The 14,759-nt window shown below is 46.6% G+C and overlaps 1 protein-coding gene across 2 annotated transcripts in view; it reads right to left on the bottom strand.

Annotated features, from left to right (window-relative positions):
- LOC106610476 (protein sidekick-2) overlaps positions 1 to 13,069 on the bottom strand; it is a 184,772-nt gene extending 171,703 nt beyond the window's left edge. The window contains exon 1 of one of the 2 annotated variants that reach the window (XM_045724513.1): positions 12,890 to 13,069. In XM_045724513.1, the coding sequence (XP_045580469.1) occupies positions 12,890 to 12,969 (80 nt within the window). In that variant the 5' untranslated portion in view covers positions 12,970 to 13,069. The remainder of the gene's footprint in view (positions 1 to 12,889) is intronic. The other variant, XM_045724510.1, reaches the window with a different exon arrangement.
- Between the last annotated feature and the right edge of the window lie 1,690 nt (positions 13,070 to 14,759).

Genomic DNA, 14,759 nt, shown 5'->3' with positions numbered 1-14,759 from the left:
AGGCCCAGGGACATGTACTAATCTGTTGAGACATAAATGCCAGAACCTGACAAGAACCTGACATCCTCAGCACACAGGGGGAGGTGCTACCTGGAGGTGACAACATAACCAACAAAAACGAGTCACAACTTCTGCAGCTCTGTTGCATGCTGGGCATGTACATAGTCAATGGTAGGCTTCAAGAGGAACACCTATAGCTCTTCTCTTGGCAGTAGTACTGGAGACTACTTTATTATTGACCTCAACCCAGAGTCTCTCAGAGCGTTCACAGTCAGCCCACTGACACCCCTATCAGATCTCAGCAAAATCACAGTTTACTTTTACAGAGCAATACTCAATCATGAAGCATCAAAGCCAAAGGAACTGAATAATATTAAGAAATTATATAGAAGGAAGGAAAGTAGTGTAGAAACCTACCAAAAAACAATTAGGCAACAATTCATGAAATCCTGTTTTGACAACATCCTGGACAAAATGTTTCAATGTAATAGTGAAGGTGTAAACGTGGCAGTAGAAAATCTATACAGTATATTTGACCTCTCAGCTTCCCTCTCAAATCTGAAAATGTCAAGCAGATAACTTAAACAATTAATAACATTGACAAATGGTTTGATGAAGAATGGAAAAACCTAAGAAAGAAAACGAGAAACCTATCCAACAAAAACATAGAGACCCAGAAAACCTGAGCATACAACTTCAATATAGTGAATAACTAAAACAATACAGAAGTACAATACGGAGAAAGAAGGAAAAGCGCGTCAGAAATCATAGAATCTAACGAATCGATAGACTATAACCACTTCTGGGAAAATGTGGATACACTAAACAAACAACACCAAAACGGAGGTGTACGGATTAACCACTTCTCCAATCTTTTTGGCTCAATAACAAAGAACAAACAGCAAAAACATATATACTACTGGTCAAAAGTTTTAGAACACCTACTCATTCAAGGATTTTTCTTTATTTTTACAATTTTCTACATTGCAGAATAATAGTGAAGGTGTCAAAACTATGGAATAACACATATGGAATCACGTAGTAAACAAAAAAGTGTTTTGCAACCAAAAAATAAATACAAATATATTTAATATTGGAGATTCTGCAAAAAGCCACCCTTTGCATTGGTGACAGCTTTGCACACTCTTGGCAATCTCTCAACCAGTTTCACCTGGAATGCTTTTCCAGCAGTCTTGAAGGAGTTCCCACATATGCTGAGCACTTGTTGGCTGCTTTTTCTTCACTTTGCAGTCGGACTCAACCCAAACCATCTCAATTTGGTTGAGGTTGGGGGATTGTGGAGGCCAAGTCATCTGATGCAGCACTCCATCACTCTCCTTCTTGGTAAAATAGCCCCAAACCATATGGGATGGCGTATCACTGCAGAATGATGTGGTAGCCATTCTGGTTAAGTTTGCCTGGAATTCTAAATAAATCACTGACAGTGTCACCAGCAAAGCACCCCCTAACCATAACACCTCCTCCTCCATGCTTTATGGTGGGAAATACACATGTGGAGATCATCCGTTCACCCACATCTCGTTCCACCGGTCTAATGTCCATTGCTCATGTTACTTGGCCCAAGCAAGTCTCTTCTTCTTATTGGTGTCCTTTAGTAGTGTTTTCTTTGCAGCAATATGTGCATGAAGGCCTGATTCACACAGTCTACTCTGAACAGTTGATGTTGAGATGTGTCTGTTACTTGAAATCTGTGAAGCATTTATTTGGGCTGCAATTTCTAAGGCTGGTAACTCTAATGACCTTTTCTTCTAGAGCAGAGGTCATTCTGGGTCTTCCATTCCTGTGACGGTACTCATGAGAGCCAGTTTCATCATAGTGCTTAATGGTTTTTGCGACTGCACTTGAAGTAACTTTCAAAGTTCTTGAAATGTTTCGTATTGACTTGTCACGGCTGTTCGAAGGAGCGGACCAAAATGCAGCATGTTCGTAGTTCCACATATTTATTAAACGTGAAACTGAATGCAATACACTTAAATACTTGAATAATACAAAACAACAAACTGTGACGAAGTGAGGACAGCACACCACTCAAAAGACAATAACCCACAAACAACAATGAGAAAAACCCCTACTTAAATATGATCTCTAATCAGAGGCAATGAGGATAAGATGCCTCCAATTAGAGATCAACCCCAAACAATCCCAACATAGAAATAGAAAACATAGAACAACCCAAAACACCCCGTCACGCCCTGCCCTACTCCACTATAGAAAATGACATCTTACTAGGGACAGGACGTGACAGTACCCCCCCCCAAAGGTGCAGACTCCGAATGCAAACAAACCAAAAAAAAAAAAAACAACCACAAAACACAAAGGGAGGGTAGGGTGGGTGACTAATGTCTATGGCGGCGGCTCTGGTTCCGGGCGTAGTACCTCCACCGCCCGCTGATCCCCCCGCTTCTGTATGTCCGGAGGAACCAGACCATGGATCATCGCCAGAGGCTTCGGACCGCCATCCACCGCTTTAGACTCTGGGCTAAAGGCCGCCGCTGAAGACACTGGGCTGCAGACCGCCGCTGAAGGCTCTGGGTTGCAGACCGCCGCTGAAGGCTCTCGGTTGCAGACCGCCGCTGAAGGCTCTGGACTAGGGATGCACACTGGATGTGCGATGCGTGGGACTGGCATAGGTGGCGCCAGACTGGTAACACGCACCTCAGGTCGAGTGCGGGGAGCAGAAACAGGACACCCCGGACTGGGCAGGCGCCCTGGAAGTCCGATGCGTGGGACTGGCATAGGAGGCACCAGACTAGTAACACACACCTCAGGGCGAGTGCGGGGAGCAGGCACAGGACATACTGGGTTATGGAGGCGCACTGGAGAGAGAGTGCGAGGAGCAGGAATCGGTCTCACCGGACTGGGGAGACGCACTAAGGGCCAAGTGCTCACAGCAGGCACTGGCTGTACCGGGTTATGGATGCGCACTGGAGGGAGAGTGCGAGGAGCAGGAATCGGTCTCACCGGACTGGGGAGACGCACTAAGGGCCGAGTGCTCACAGCAGGCACTGGCTGTACCGGTTTATGGATGCGCACTGAAAGGAGAGTGTGAGGAGCAGGCACAGGACGTACTGGATTATGGAGGCGCACTGGAGGTCTGGAGCGTATGGCTTGCACAACCCGCCCTGGCTGGATGCTCAACTCAGCTCGACAACTGCAGTGTGCAGGCACAGATCGCACCGGCCTGTGAATGCGCCCTGACGACACAGTGCACATCACCGCACAACACGGTGCTTCTACAGTCACTCGCTCCCCACGGTAAGCACGGGGAGTTGTCTCAGGTCTCCACCCTGACTCTGCCAAACTTCCCATGTGCCCCTCCCCCCCAAAAAATGTTTTGAGAATGCCTCTCGTGCTTCCTTCGTTGCCTTGCCTGTTGATCTCGTCGCTGTACTTCCCTCGCTGCTTCCACCGGTTCCCATGGGAGGCGATCCATTCCGGCCTGGATTTCCTCCCACGTCCAAGATCCTTTTCCCTGCAGTATGTCCTCCCAAGTCCATTTCTCCTGCTGCTCCATTCCACGCTGCTTGGTCCTTTTATGGTGGGTTATTCTGTCACGGCTGTTTGAAGGCGCGGACAGCGTGTTCGTAGTTCCACATATTTATTAAACGTGAAACTGAATGAAATACACTTAAATACTTGAATAATACAAAACAACAAACCGTGACGCAGAGAGGACAATACACTACTCAAAAGACAATAACCCACAAACAACAATGAGAAAAACCCCTACTTAAATATGATCTCTAATCAGAGGCAATGAGGATCAGCTGCCTCCAATTAGAGATCAACCCCAAACAATCCTAACATAGAAATACAAAACTAGAACTTAAAATTAGAAATAGAAAACATAGAACAACCCAAAACACCCCCTGTCACGCCCTGCCCTACTCTACTATAGAAAATGACATCTTACTAGGGTCAGGATTAGACATGACTTACCTTCATCTCTTAAAGTAATGATGGACGGTCTTTTACAAAATAGGGGGGTAACCAGAAGTTAGCCCTATCTTCTCACAACACAATTGATTGGCTCAAACGCATTAAGAAGGAAAGACATTCTTCAAATTAGAGAAGGCACACCTGTTAACTGAAATGCATTCCAGGTGACTACCTCATGAAGCTGGTTGAGATAATGCCAAGAGTGTGCAAATCTGTCATCAAGGCAAAGGGTGGGTATTTGAAGATCCCCAAATATAAAATATATTTTGATTTGTTTAGCCTCTCTTGGGTAGGGGGCCAGTATTTTGACGTCCGGATGAAAAGCGTTAGGTCAAACTGATTTAAGTTTGCCTGCACTAAAGTCCCCGGCCACTAGGAGTGCCACTTCTGGATGAGCATTTTCTTGTTTGGGTATGGCCTTATACAGCTCGTTGAGTGCGGTCCTAGTGCCAGCATTGGTTTGTGGTGACAAACAGACAGCTACGAATAATATAGATAGTAAATAGTGTGGTCTACAGCTTATCATGAGGTACTCTACCTCAGGAAAGCAATATCTTGAGACTTCGCGCACCAGCTGTTATTGTCAAATAGACACACACCCCCGCCCCTTGTCTTAGTAGACGTAGCTGGGGAGGACATCATGAGGGATGGATAGGGGACCACTACACTCACCTGCCACTGGGGAGGACATCATGAGGAATGGGGGACCACAACACACATTGGTCCTGATGCCCTGACCCTGACTGATACTGTTGTGTTGTCTGTCTGTTTATTGGTCCTGATGCCCTGACTGATACTTTTGTGTGGTCTCTGTCTGAGTTCTTATCTTCCTGAGGGAAGGTAGATAACAGCAAGCAGCAGCTCCATCAACAATAGAGATAACACTGAACACACACACACGCACACTCAGTCCAGTTTGGGGTGTGACAGACATGTTTATGTCAGCTCATCGTCTCTCATCACCCCGACATTCCATTTACACCTCTGTACGAGCACACACACACACACACACACACACACACACACACACACACACACACACACACACACACACACACACACACACACACACACACACACACACACACACACACACACACACACACACACACACACACACACACACACACACCTTATCCAGAGATCAGACCAATGCTTTCCACATGATTAAGATCTCCCATTTAACTCTCTCCCTCTCTTTCTTTCCTTCTCTCTCTCCCCCAACTCTATTTGCCCCCCCTTCTCTCTCTCTCTCTCTCTCTCTCCCTCTTCTCTCTCTCTGTCTCTCTCAATTCAAACGGCTTTATTTGCATGGGAAATATTGTTTACATTTCTAAAGCAAGTGAAATAGACAAGAAACAAAAGGGAAATAATCAATCAGAAATTAACAGTAAAAAAAATAGACATTTGAAATGTGATATTATCGGTAATGTTGGTACAACGTGCAAATAGTATGAAAAGTATGTAAGGGAAACCACGGAGTCAATGTGAGGGGTTGTGACGACCCTCCCACTCTGTCTGCCAAAACCACAGAATCAATACGAGGGGTTATGATGACCCTCCCACTCTGTCTGCCGAAACCACAGAGTCAATGTGAGGGGTTGTGACGACCCTCCCACTCTGTCTGCCAAAACCACAGAATCAATACGAGGGGTTATGATGACCCTCCCACTCTGTCTGCCGAAACCACAGAGTCAATGTGGGGGGTTGTGACGACCCTCCCACTCTGTCTGCCGAAACCACAGAGTCAATGTGGGGGGTTGTGACGACCCTCCTACTCTGTCTGCCGAAACCACAGAGTCAATGTGGGGGGTTGTGACGACCCTCCTACTCTGTCTGCCGAAACCACAGAGTCAATGTGGGGGGTTGTGACGACACTCCCACTCAATCTGCCGAAACCACCGAGCTACCCCATTTCTTTCTTTTGCTCTTGTTTACTTAATAGGATGTCGGTGGGCGCTGGGGAGGGTCATCAGTGAAATGGGACACACCTTGGCTCGTGTGTGTCCCGGGGATAAATACACCTTTCTCTGCGTTGTCTCCCTCTTTGTTACAGGCTATGAGACGGTTCGTAACAGGGTACATGTTAGTAGAGGTAATTGAGGTAATACAGTATGTACGGTGCATTCAGAAAGTATTCAGACCCCTTGACTTTTTCCATATTTTTATTATGTTACAGCCAAACAATTGATTAAATAGTTTTTTGTCTTTATCAATCTACACACAATACCATGTAAGGACAATGCAAAAAAAGGTTTTTAAGAGTTTTTTTTATGTATTAAAAATAGAAAACTATTACATTTTGCATACGTTTTCAGACCCTTTACTCAGTACTTTGTTGAAACAGCTTTGGCAGTGAATACAGCCTCGAGTCTTCTTGAGTATGATGCTACAAGCTTGGCACATCAGTATTTGGGGAGTTTCTTCCATCCTTCTCTGCAAATCCTCTCAAGCTCTGTCAGGTTGGATGGGGAGCTTTGCTGCACAGTTATTTTCAGGTCTCTCCAGAGATCTTCGATCTGGTTCAAGTACGTGCTCTGGCTGGGCCACTCAAGGACATTCAGAGACTTGTCCCGAAGCCACTCCTGCATTGTCTTGGCTGTGTGTTTAGGGTCGTTGTCCTGTTGGAAGGTGAACCTTCACCCCAGTCTGAGGTCCTGAGCGCTCTGAAGCAGGTTTTCCTCAAGGATCTCTCTGTACTTTGTTCCGTTCATATTTCCCTCGATCCTGACTAGTCTCTCAGTCCCTGCCACTTAAAAACATTCCCACAGCATGATGCTGCCACCATCATGCATCACCGTAGGGATGGTCACTTGACCATAAATGCATGATTGGCGGAGTGCTGTAGAGATGGTTGTCCTTCCAGAAGGTTCTCCCGTCTCCACAGAGGAACTCTGGAGCTCAGTCAGAGTGACCATCGGGTTCTTGGTCACATCCCCTGATTTTTTTTGGTACCCTTCCACAGATCTGTACCTCAACACAATCTTGTCTCGGAGCTCTACGGACAATTCCTTCGACCTCATGGCTTGGTTTTTGCTCTGACATGCACTGTCAACTGTGGGACCTTAAATAAACAGGTGTGTACCTTTCCAAATCATGTCCAATCAATTGAATTTACCACACGTCCACTCCAATCAAGCTGTAGAAACATCTTAAGGATGATCAATGGAAACAGAATCCAGCTGAGCTCAATTTCGACTCTCATAGCAAAGGGTCTGAATACTTATGTAAATAAGGACTTTCTGTTTTTTATTTCGAATGCATTAGCAAAGATTTCTAAAAACCTGTTTTCGCTCTGTCATTATGGGTTATTGTGTGTAGATTGATGACACAAAATATAATTTAACTGATTTTCGAATAAGGCTGTGGAAAAAGTCAAGGGGTCTGAATACTTTCCGAATGCACTGTAGATGTTAGCAGGGGTAAAGTGATAATGCATATATAATAAAGCAGCGAGTAGCAGCATAGTAAAAAAGGAGCTCAATGCAAATAGTCCGGTTAGCCATTCAATTAACTGTTTAGCAGTCTAATTGCTTGGGATAGAAGCTGTTAAGGAGCCTTTAGGTCCTAGACCAGGACCCCTTGTCGTGTATGACTAGGGTGGCTGGAGTTTTTCACAATTTTAGGTCCTTCCCCTGACACCGCCTGGTACAGAGGTCCTGGAAGGCAGGAAGCTTGGCCCCAGTGATGTACTGGGCTGTACGCATTACACTCTGTAGCGCATTGCGGTCAGATGCCGAGCAGTTGCAATAACAATCGGTGATCCAACCTGTCAGGATGCTCTCAGTGGTGCAGCTGTATAACTTTTTTAGTATATGAGGATCCACGCCAAATGTTTTCAGTCTTCTGAGGGGGAATAGGCTTTGTCGTGCCCTCTTCACAACTATCTTGGTGTGTTTGGACCATGATAGTTTGTTATTACAGTTTTTCTCCATTGGTTTGGCTCATTTCTTGAAACAGAAATTACATTCTCAAAACTACATGGACAAACCTCCAAACCACTTGGCAATTGTTCACAACATAATTGAATTTCTCATTCATTGCATCAAATTGCAAATGTCTAAGTACATGTCTCAATGTCTCAGTACATCTTTGAAATGATTAAGTACATGTAGCCTACATTTAGCACAATTTCCAAGTGAATAGATCTTATCGATCTAAACTGATTGTTGATTCTCAGTCTAATGGTTGTTCGCTCCAAAACGTGTCAGCGTCATTTCATTGTATAAGTCATCACATGCACAATAGTATGTTCAATTGTAAAAATGAGTCAAGAACATAATACCATGAATACCATATATGAACCCCTTGGAACATTTGATACATTTATTACAGCAATTGACAGTCAGGTGAAACTAGAACTTGACTAACGAAGGAGGAGTTTCACACATCTCAGATGACCAATCAAACAGTATGTTTAGTTACCTGACAGGTGCTGTCCATGACTGTGAATGCTGCCAAACATCTATGTAAAGAGCTTGACCATGCAGGACCAGTACAATTTTTTAACATGGAGGCACCTGGCCAAGTAAATGAACAAGGGCAACTGCCTGCTCGAGGAAGAGGAAGAAGAAGAGGAGGAGGAGGAGGAGTAAGGGTGCGTGGTGGTGGAAAAGGGGGAAGAGGCCGAAGAGCACGAAGACACTATGCTGTCCCGGATGAAATTCGGGCCACAATTATAGACCATGTCATCAACCATGGCCTCACAATGGCGGAGGCAGGTCGCCGAGTGCAGCCTAATGTGCCTCGCTCAACAGTCTCCTTTATCATCCAAACCTTTCGCAGAGAAAACAGGTATGTAGTCAGTCAATGATGGAATTATATGTTGTATAGGACAGGACACTGTGCATAGAGCAAGAAATATATTTATTTACACATTTACCTATTCATTTAGTGTGTGTGTGTGTGTGTGTGTGTGTGTGTGTGTGTGTGTGTGTGTGTGTGTGTGTGTGTGTGTGTGTGTGTGTGTGTGTGTGTGTGTGTGTGTGTGATAGGCCTACAGTAATATCTTACCTCAATGGGATGTTATGATACTAAAAATGACACGAAAAACATTGGAGAAAATAAACTATGGAATAGTTTATTTTCTACAGTATTGATGATACAGTTTACAGTAGTATTCCAGTCACTGTGCAGTGATGCATTAGAATTGTGGTTAAGTTACTGTAAGTAAAATAACAATACAATTACATAGGTAACTCATTCTGTAAGGAATACATAAGGTATACATTGCGAATGGAGTGTTGTCCTTTGACTTCTATATCTAGGATTGGACGACAACCTTGCACAGGTGGCAGAGGAAAACTTCTCAATGAACAACAAGAACAAGAGATCTGTAACATGGTGATGGCAAATAATGCCATCACATTGAGACAGATCCGCACTGCAATCCTACAAGACAATGCCATATTCCAAAATGTCAACTCTATAAGCAACTCCACAATAGACCGGATATTGAAGAAGCATCAGATGACAATGAAGCAAATTTACAGGGTACCATTTGAGAGGAACTCTGATAGAGTGAAAGAGCTGCGGTACCAGTATGTACATGTAAGTCAGTTACTGGTTGTCCATCATTATAACCTTTTTACAATTAAGCAGTGGTTCCCAAACTTTTTTGGCTTCAGTACCCACTTTACCTGATTTGTGTATCCAGGTAATCCAGGTATGGAAGTATTTGATTTATCTGACTTCAACATTTCGCCTAAAAACTGCAGCTTACTGTATGATGCAATTATCATTATAATCCTTATTTTGAAGAATATAACATACAATAAGAAAAGGGGTCAAAGAGCTGCAATTAGTGCCTCCCATGTAAATCTAATACTGTGGGTTTTACTGTAACATTTCAGTAAGTCTAGTCATTGATGATTTCCCCCCTCCCCTTTCTGTCAAATACCCCCTGTAGTACCTCTGTATAGGGGTACATCTACCCCAGGTTTGGAACCACTGGAGTAGTGGCCAGTAGTATATTGAACTTGTGGAGAACATAGAACATTCCTATGTAATTGTCTGTAACTGTAGTGTATGACTCTTCTGTATGAATGATTTGATGTTTTCTTTTTTTACGCTATTGTAGAGAATAATGGCATTGGAAGGAAACGAGACCCATCACATCCTCGTGTTTGTGGATTAAGCTGGCTTCAACCTGGCCAAGGGCCGAAGACGTGGCCGTAATATTATTGGCCACCGGGCCATGGCGGATGTCCCAGGCCAGCGAAGGGGCAATATAACTATGTGTGCTGCCATATCTGAGAATGGTGTGGCCACTCACATCCCCAGTCTTGGCCCATACAATACACAGAAGCTCCTCATCTTCTTGGACCGCCTTCATTTTGATTTGATCCCTGAAAATGAGAGAGGTCTCGTAGGGCCTCACCTATCACAATATGTCATTGTATGGGACAATGTGAATTTCCACCGTGGCCCGCTCATCAGGGCCTGGTTCACTCCTCATCCAAGGATGGTCATGGTGCTCCTACCACCTTACTCTCCTTTCCTCAAACCTATTGAGGAGTATTTCTCCGCTTGGAGGTGGAGAGCATCGGGCTCAAGATCAGAGGTCCCTGCTCCATGCAATGGACGCTGCGTGTGAGGATATTACAGGAGATCAGTGTAGGGGATGGTTGCGACATGCACGCCGTTTCTTCCCTCTTTGCATCGCAAGGGAGAATATACGTTGTGATGTGGACGAGAATCTGTGGCCAGACAGACAGCAGCGTGTGGATGGCCAGGAGGGTGAGGATGGTGGCCAGGAGAGGGAGGGTGAGGACAGCGACCAGTGAAGAACTGTTAGTTGTGAAACTCCAGCTTTATTTACAGCACTGTAGGCTGCATATAATTTTCATTGTTTTTTGTTTGTGTGTTTATATTACAGTATATTATGCTGTATACATTTTCTTTTTACTCTGATGTATGGAAGTTACTTTATGTGTGTGAATGATAATGGTTACAATTTCCTTGGCAGTATGAGTGCAATGTGTGATGTCTAACCTTGGAGGCTACTCTTACTCTAAAATCCTATTTCTTTTTTCAGTTTTATATATTCTGTTAGCTGGACAAAAAACAGTACAGTAACCATTGTCAATGAAGGACTGGGCTAAGACTGAATGGTGGACATGAGGGATATTTCAGTGGTCCTCTGCCATAGTGACAAAACATCTAAACATTTTGACTTGCAGTGCTTACACAATGCCAAAGGGACGTAGCATTTTGGGGGCACTGACTGTTTAAATGAGAAGGAAATATAGTTTTGGTTAAAGCACCAAGAGTGTTGAGAACGTCCGGTCTGTTTCAAGAAATGAGCCAAAGCAATTGAGAAGGATCTTTGCCATTTTCGTGGCACTGACTCTTTATATGGGAAAGGAATTTAGTTTTGAAGCATGAGTGAACAGTTTTAGGAGAGATATGAGCTTTTGCAAGTGAGCTATAGTGTTGTGCTGAACTGTAAGACTGTTTTGCCAAATGATCTTAGAGTTTTGAGAATGTAATTTCTGTTTCAAGAAATTAGCCAAACCAATGGAGAAAAACTGTAATTTGGACGCCAATGAACTTGAAGCTCTTGACCCGCTTCACTACAGAACCGTCGAAGTGAGTGGGGGCATGCTCGGCCCCCTTTTCCTGCAGTCCACAATCAGGTTGAATTTACAATGGTGTTTGTGCTCCACTGGTTGCCCTTTTTATGTGGCAACAGGTGAGAAATCTTCCTGCTGTGATGGCACACTGTGGTGTTTCAGATAGATAGATAGATAGATAGATAGATAGATAGATAGATAGATAGATAGATAGATAGATAGATAGATAGATAGATAGATAGATAGATAGATAGATAGATAGATAGATAGATAGATAGATAGATAGATGATAGACGTCTCTCTCTCTCTCATGGAGGTCAACGGTTGTGAGTGACATTGCAGCAGATGTGAGACTGAGGAGAGGAGGAGCAGGGAGGGCAAAAGAGAGAACCAGGGGAGGGCTGAAGAGAGGAGAACCAGGGGAGGGCTGAAGAGAGGAGGAGCAGGGGAGGGCTGAAGAGAGGAGGAGCAGGGGAGGGCTGAAGAGAGGAGAACCAGGGGAGGGCTGAAGAGAGGAGGAGTAGGGGAGGGCAGAAGAGAGGAGGAGCAGGGGAGGGCTGAAGAGAGGAGAACCAGGGGAGGGCTGAAGAGAGGAGAACCAGGGGAGGGCTGAAGAGAGGAGAACCAGGGGAGGGCTGAAGAGAGGAGGAGCAGGGGAGGGCTGAAGAGAGGAGGAGCAGGGGAGGGCAGAAGAGAGGAGAACCAGGGGAGGGCTGAAGAGAGGAGGAGCAGGGGAGGGCTGAAGAGAGGAGGAGCAGGGGAGGGCTGAAGAGAGGAGGAGCAGGGGAGGGCTGAAGAGAGGAGAACCAGGGGAGGGCTGAAGAGAGGAGGAGCAGGGGAGGGCTGAAGAGAGGAGGAGCAGGGGAGGGCAGAAGAGAGGAGGAGCAGGGGAGGGCTGAAGAGAGGAGAACCAGGGGAGGGCTGAAGAGAGGAGAACCAGGGGAGGGCTGAAGAGAGGAGAACCAGGGGAGGGCTGAAGAGAGGAGAACCAGGGGAGTGCTGAAGAGAGGAGGAGCAGGGGAGGGCTGAAGAGAGGAGGAGCAGGGGAGGGCAGAAGAGAGGAGGAGCAGGGGATGGCCAAAGAGAGGAGCAGCAGTGGAAGGCTGAAGAGAGGAGCAGCAGTGGAAGGCTGAAGAGAGGAGCAGCAGTGGAAGGCTGAAGAGAGGAGCAGCAGAACAGAGCTGAAGAGAGGAGGAGCCTGACAGGGCTGAAGAGAGGAGGAGCCTGACAGGGCTGAAGAGAGGAGGAGCAGCGGAGGTGGGCTACACCTCACCTGTACTTCAGTAAGAAGTGTGTGAGCTTGGTGCCATTTTGGATCTATGGAGGTAATTACAGTATATAGTGGCAGCACTCACCTGTACTCCTGTGAGAAGCGTGTGAGCTCAGTGCTATTGTGGATCCATTTGAACTCCAGGGGCCAGCTCCCCTCTGCCATACACGTCAGCACCAGCCTGTTACGCTCCAGGTGCAACTGGCTCCGCACCGGCTCCGTCTTAAAGTAGGGCGGCACGTCATCTGGAGAGGGGGATAGGAGAAAGAGAGAAAGAGAGAGACAGAGTCACACATGGAAGATACTCACAGGTTCACAGGTGATCAATTAACAGCATCAGAAGAACAGAGAGAGAAGCAAACCTTGGTGATCATACAGTGAATGTATGGGGAGACACATTCAGTGTAGTTCTGTGATAGCAGGGACATGCTTGTGTCACCCAAATGAATCTGGACATGTTCCACTGCTCTCGCTCTCTAATCTAACTAGTAACAGAGGGCCGCAGCATGCTGACTAGTAACAGAGGGCCGCAGTCTGCTGACTAGTAAAAGTGGGCCTCAGCCTGCTGACTAGTAACAGTGGGCCTCAGTCTGCTGACTAGTAACAGAGGGCAGCAGTCTGCTGACTAGTAACAGTGGGCCTCAGTCTGCTGACTAGTAACAGTGGGCCGCAGCCTCCTGACTAGTAACAGAGGGCCGCAGCCTGCTGACAAGTAACAGTGCTGACTAGTAACAGTGGGCCTCAGCCTGTTGACTGTAACAGAGGGCCGCAGTCTGCTGACTAGTAACAGAGGGCCTCAGCCTGCTGACTAGTAACAGAGGGCCTCAGCCTGCTGACTAGTAACACTGGGCTGCAGTCTGCTGACTAGTAACAGATGGCCACAGCTTGCTGACTGTAACAGAGGGCCTCAGCCTGCTGACTATAACAGTGGGCTGCAGCCTGCTGACTAGTAACAGTGGGCCACAGCCTGCTGACTAGTAACAGAGGGCCACAGTCTGCTGACTAGTAACAGAGGGCCACATTCTGCTGACTAGTAACAGTGGGCCTCAGCCTGCTGACTGTAACAGAGGGCCACAGTCTGCTGACTAGTAACAGTGGGCCTCAGCCTGCTGACTAGTAACAGAGGGCCACAGTCTACTGACTAGAAACAGTGGGCCTCAGCCTGCTGACTGTAACAGAGGGCCGCAGTCTGCTGACTAGTAACAGAGGGCCGCAGTCTGCTGACTAGTAACAGAGGGCCACAGCCTGCTGACTAGTAACAGAGGGCCTCAGCCTGCTGACTAGTAACAGCGGGCCGCAGTCTGCTGACTAGTAACAGCGGGCCGCAGTCTGCTGACAAGTAACAGAGGGCCTCAGTCTGCTGACTAGTAATAGAGGGCCTCAGCCTGCCGACTAGTAACAGAGGGCCGCAGCCTGCTGACTAGTAACAGAGGGCTGCAGCCTGCTGACTAGTAACAGAGGGCCGCAGTCTGCTGACTAGTAACAGTGGGCCTCAGCTTGCTGACTAGTAACAGAGGGCCGCAGCCTGCTGACTAGTAACAGAGGGCCTCAGTCTGCTGACTAGTAATAGAGGGCCACAGTCTGCTGACTAGTAACAGTGGGCCACAGCCTGCTGACTAGTAACAGAGGGCCAGAGCCTGCTGATTAGTAACAGAGGGCCTCAGTCTGCTGACTAGTAACAGAGGGCCGCAGTCTGCTGACTAGTAACAGTGGGCCACAGCCTGCTGACTAGTAACAGAGGGCCGCAGTCTGCTGACTAGTAATAGAGGGCCTCAGCCTGCTGACTGTAACAGAGGGCGCAGTCTGCTGACTAGTAACAGTGGGCCTCAGCCTGCTGACTGTAACAGAGGACCGCAGTCTGCTGACTAGTAACAGTGGGCCTCAGCCTGCTGACTAGTAACAGAGGGCCGCAGTCTGCTGACTAGTAACAGTGGGCCTCAGCCTGCTGACTAGTA

Source organism: Salmo salar, chromosome ssa01 (assembly GCF_905237065.1).
Source record: "Salmo salar chromosome ssa01, Ssal_v3.1, whole genome shotgun sequence".
Classification (NCBI taxonomy): Eukaryota; Metazoa; Chordata; class Actinopteri; order Salmoniformes; family Salmonidae; genus Salmo; species Salmo salar.
The sequence above is the reverse complement of the archived record's forward strand: the minus strand, read 5'-3'. Positions and strand labels throughout refer to the sequence as shown.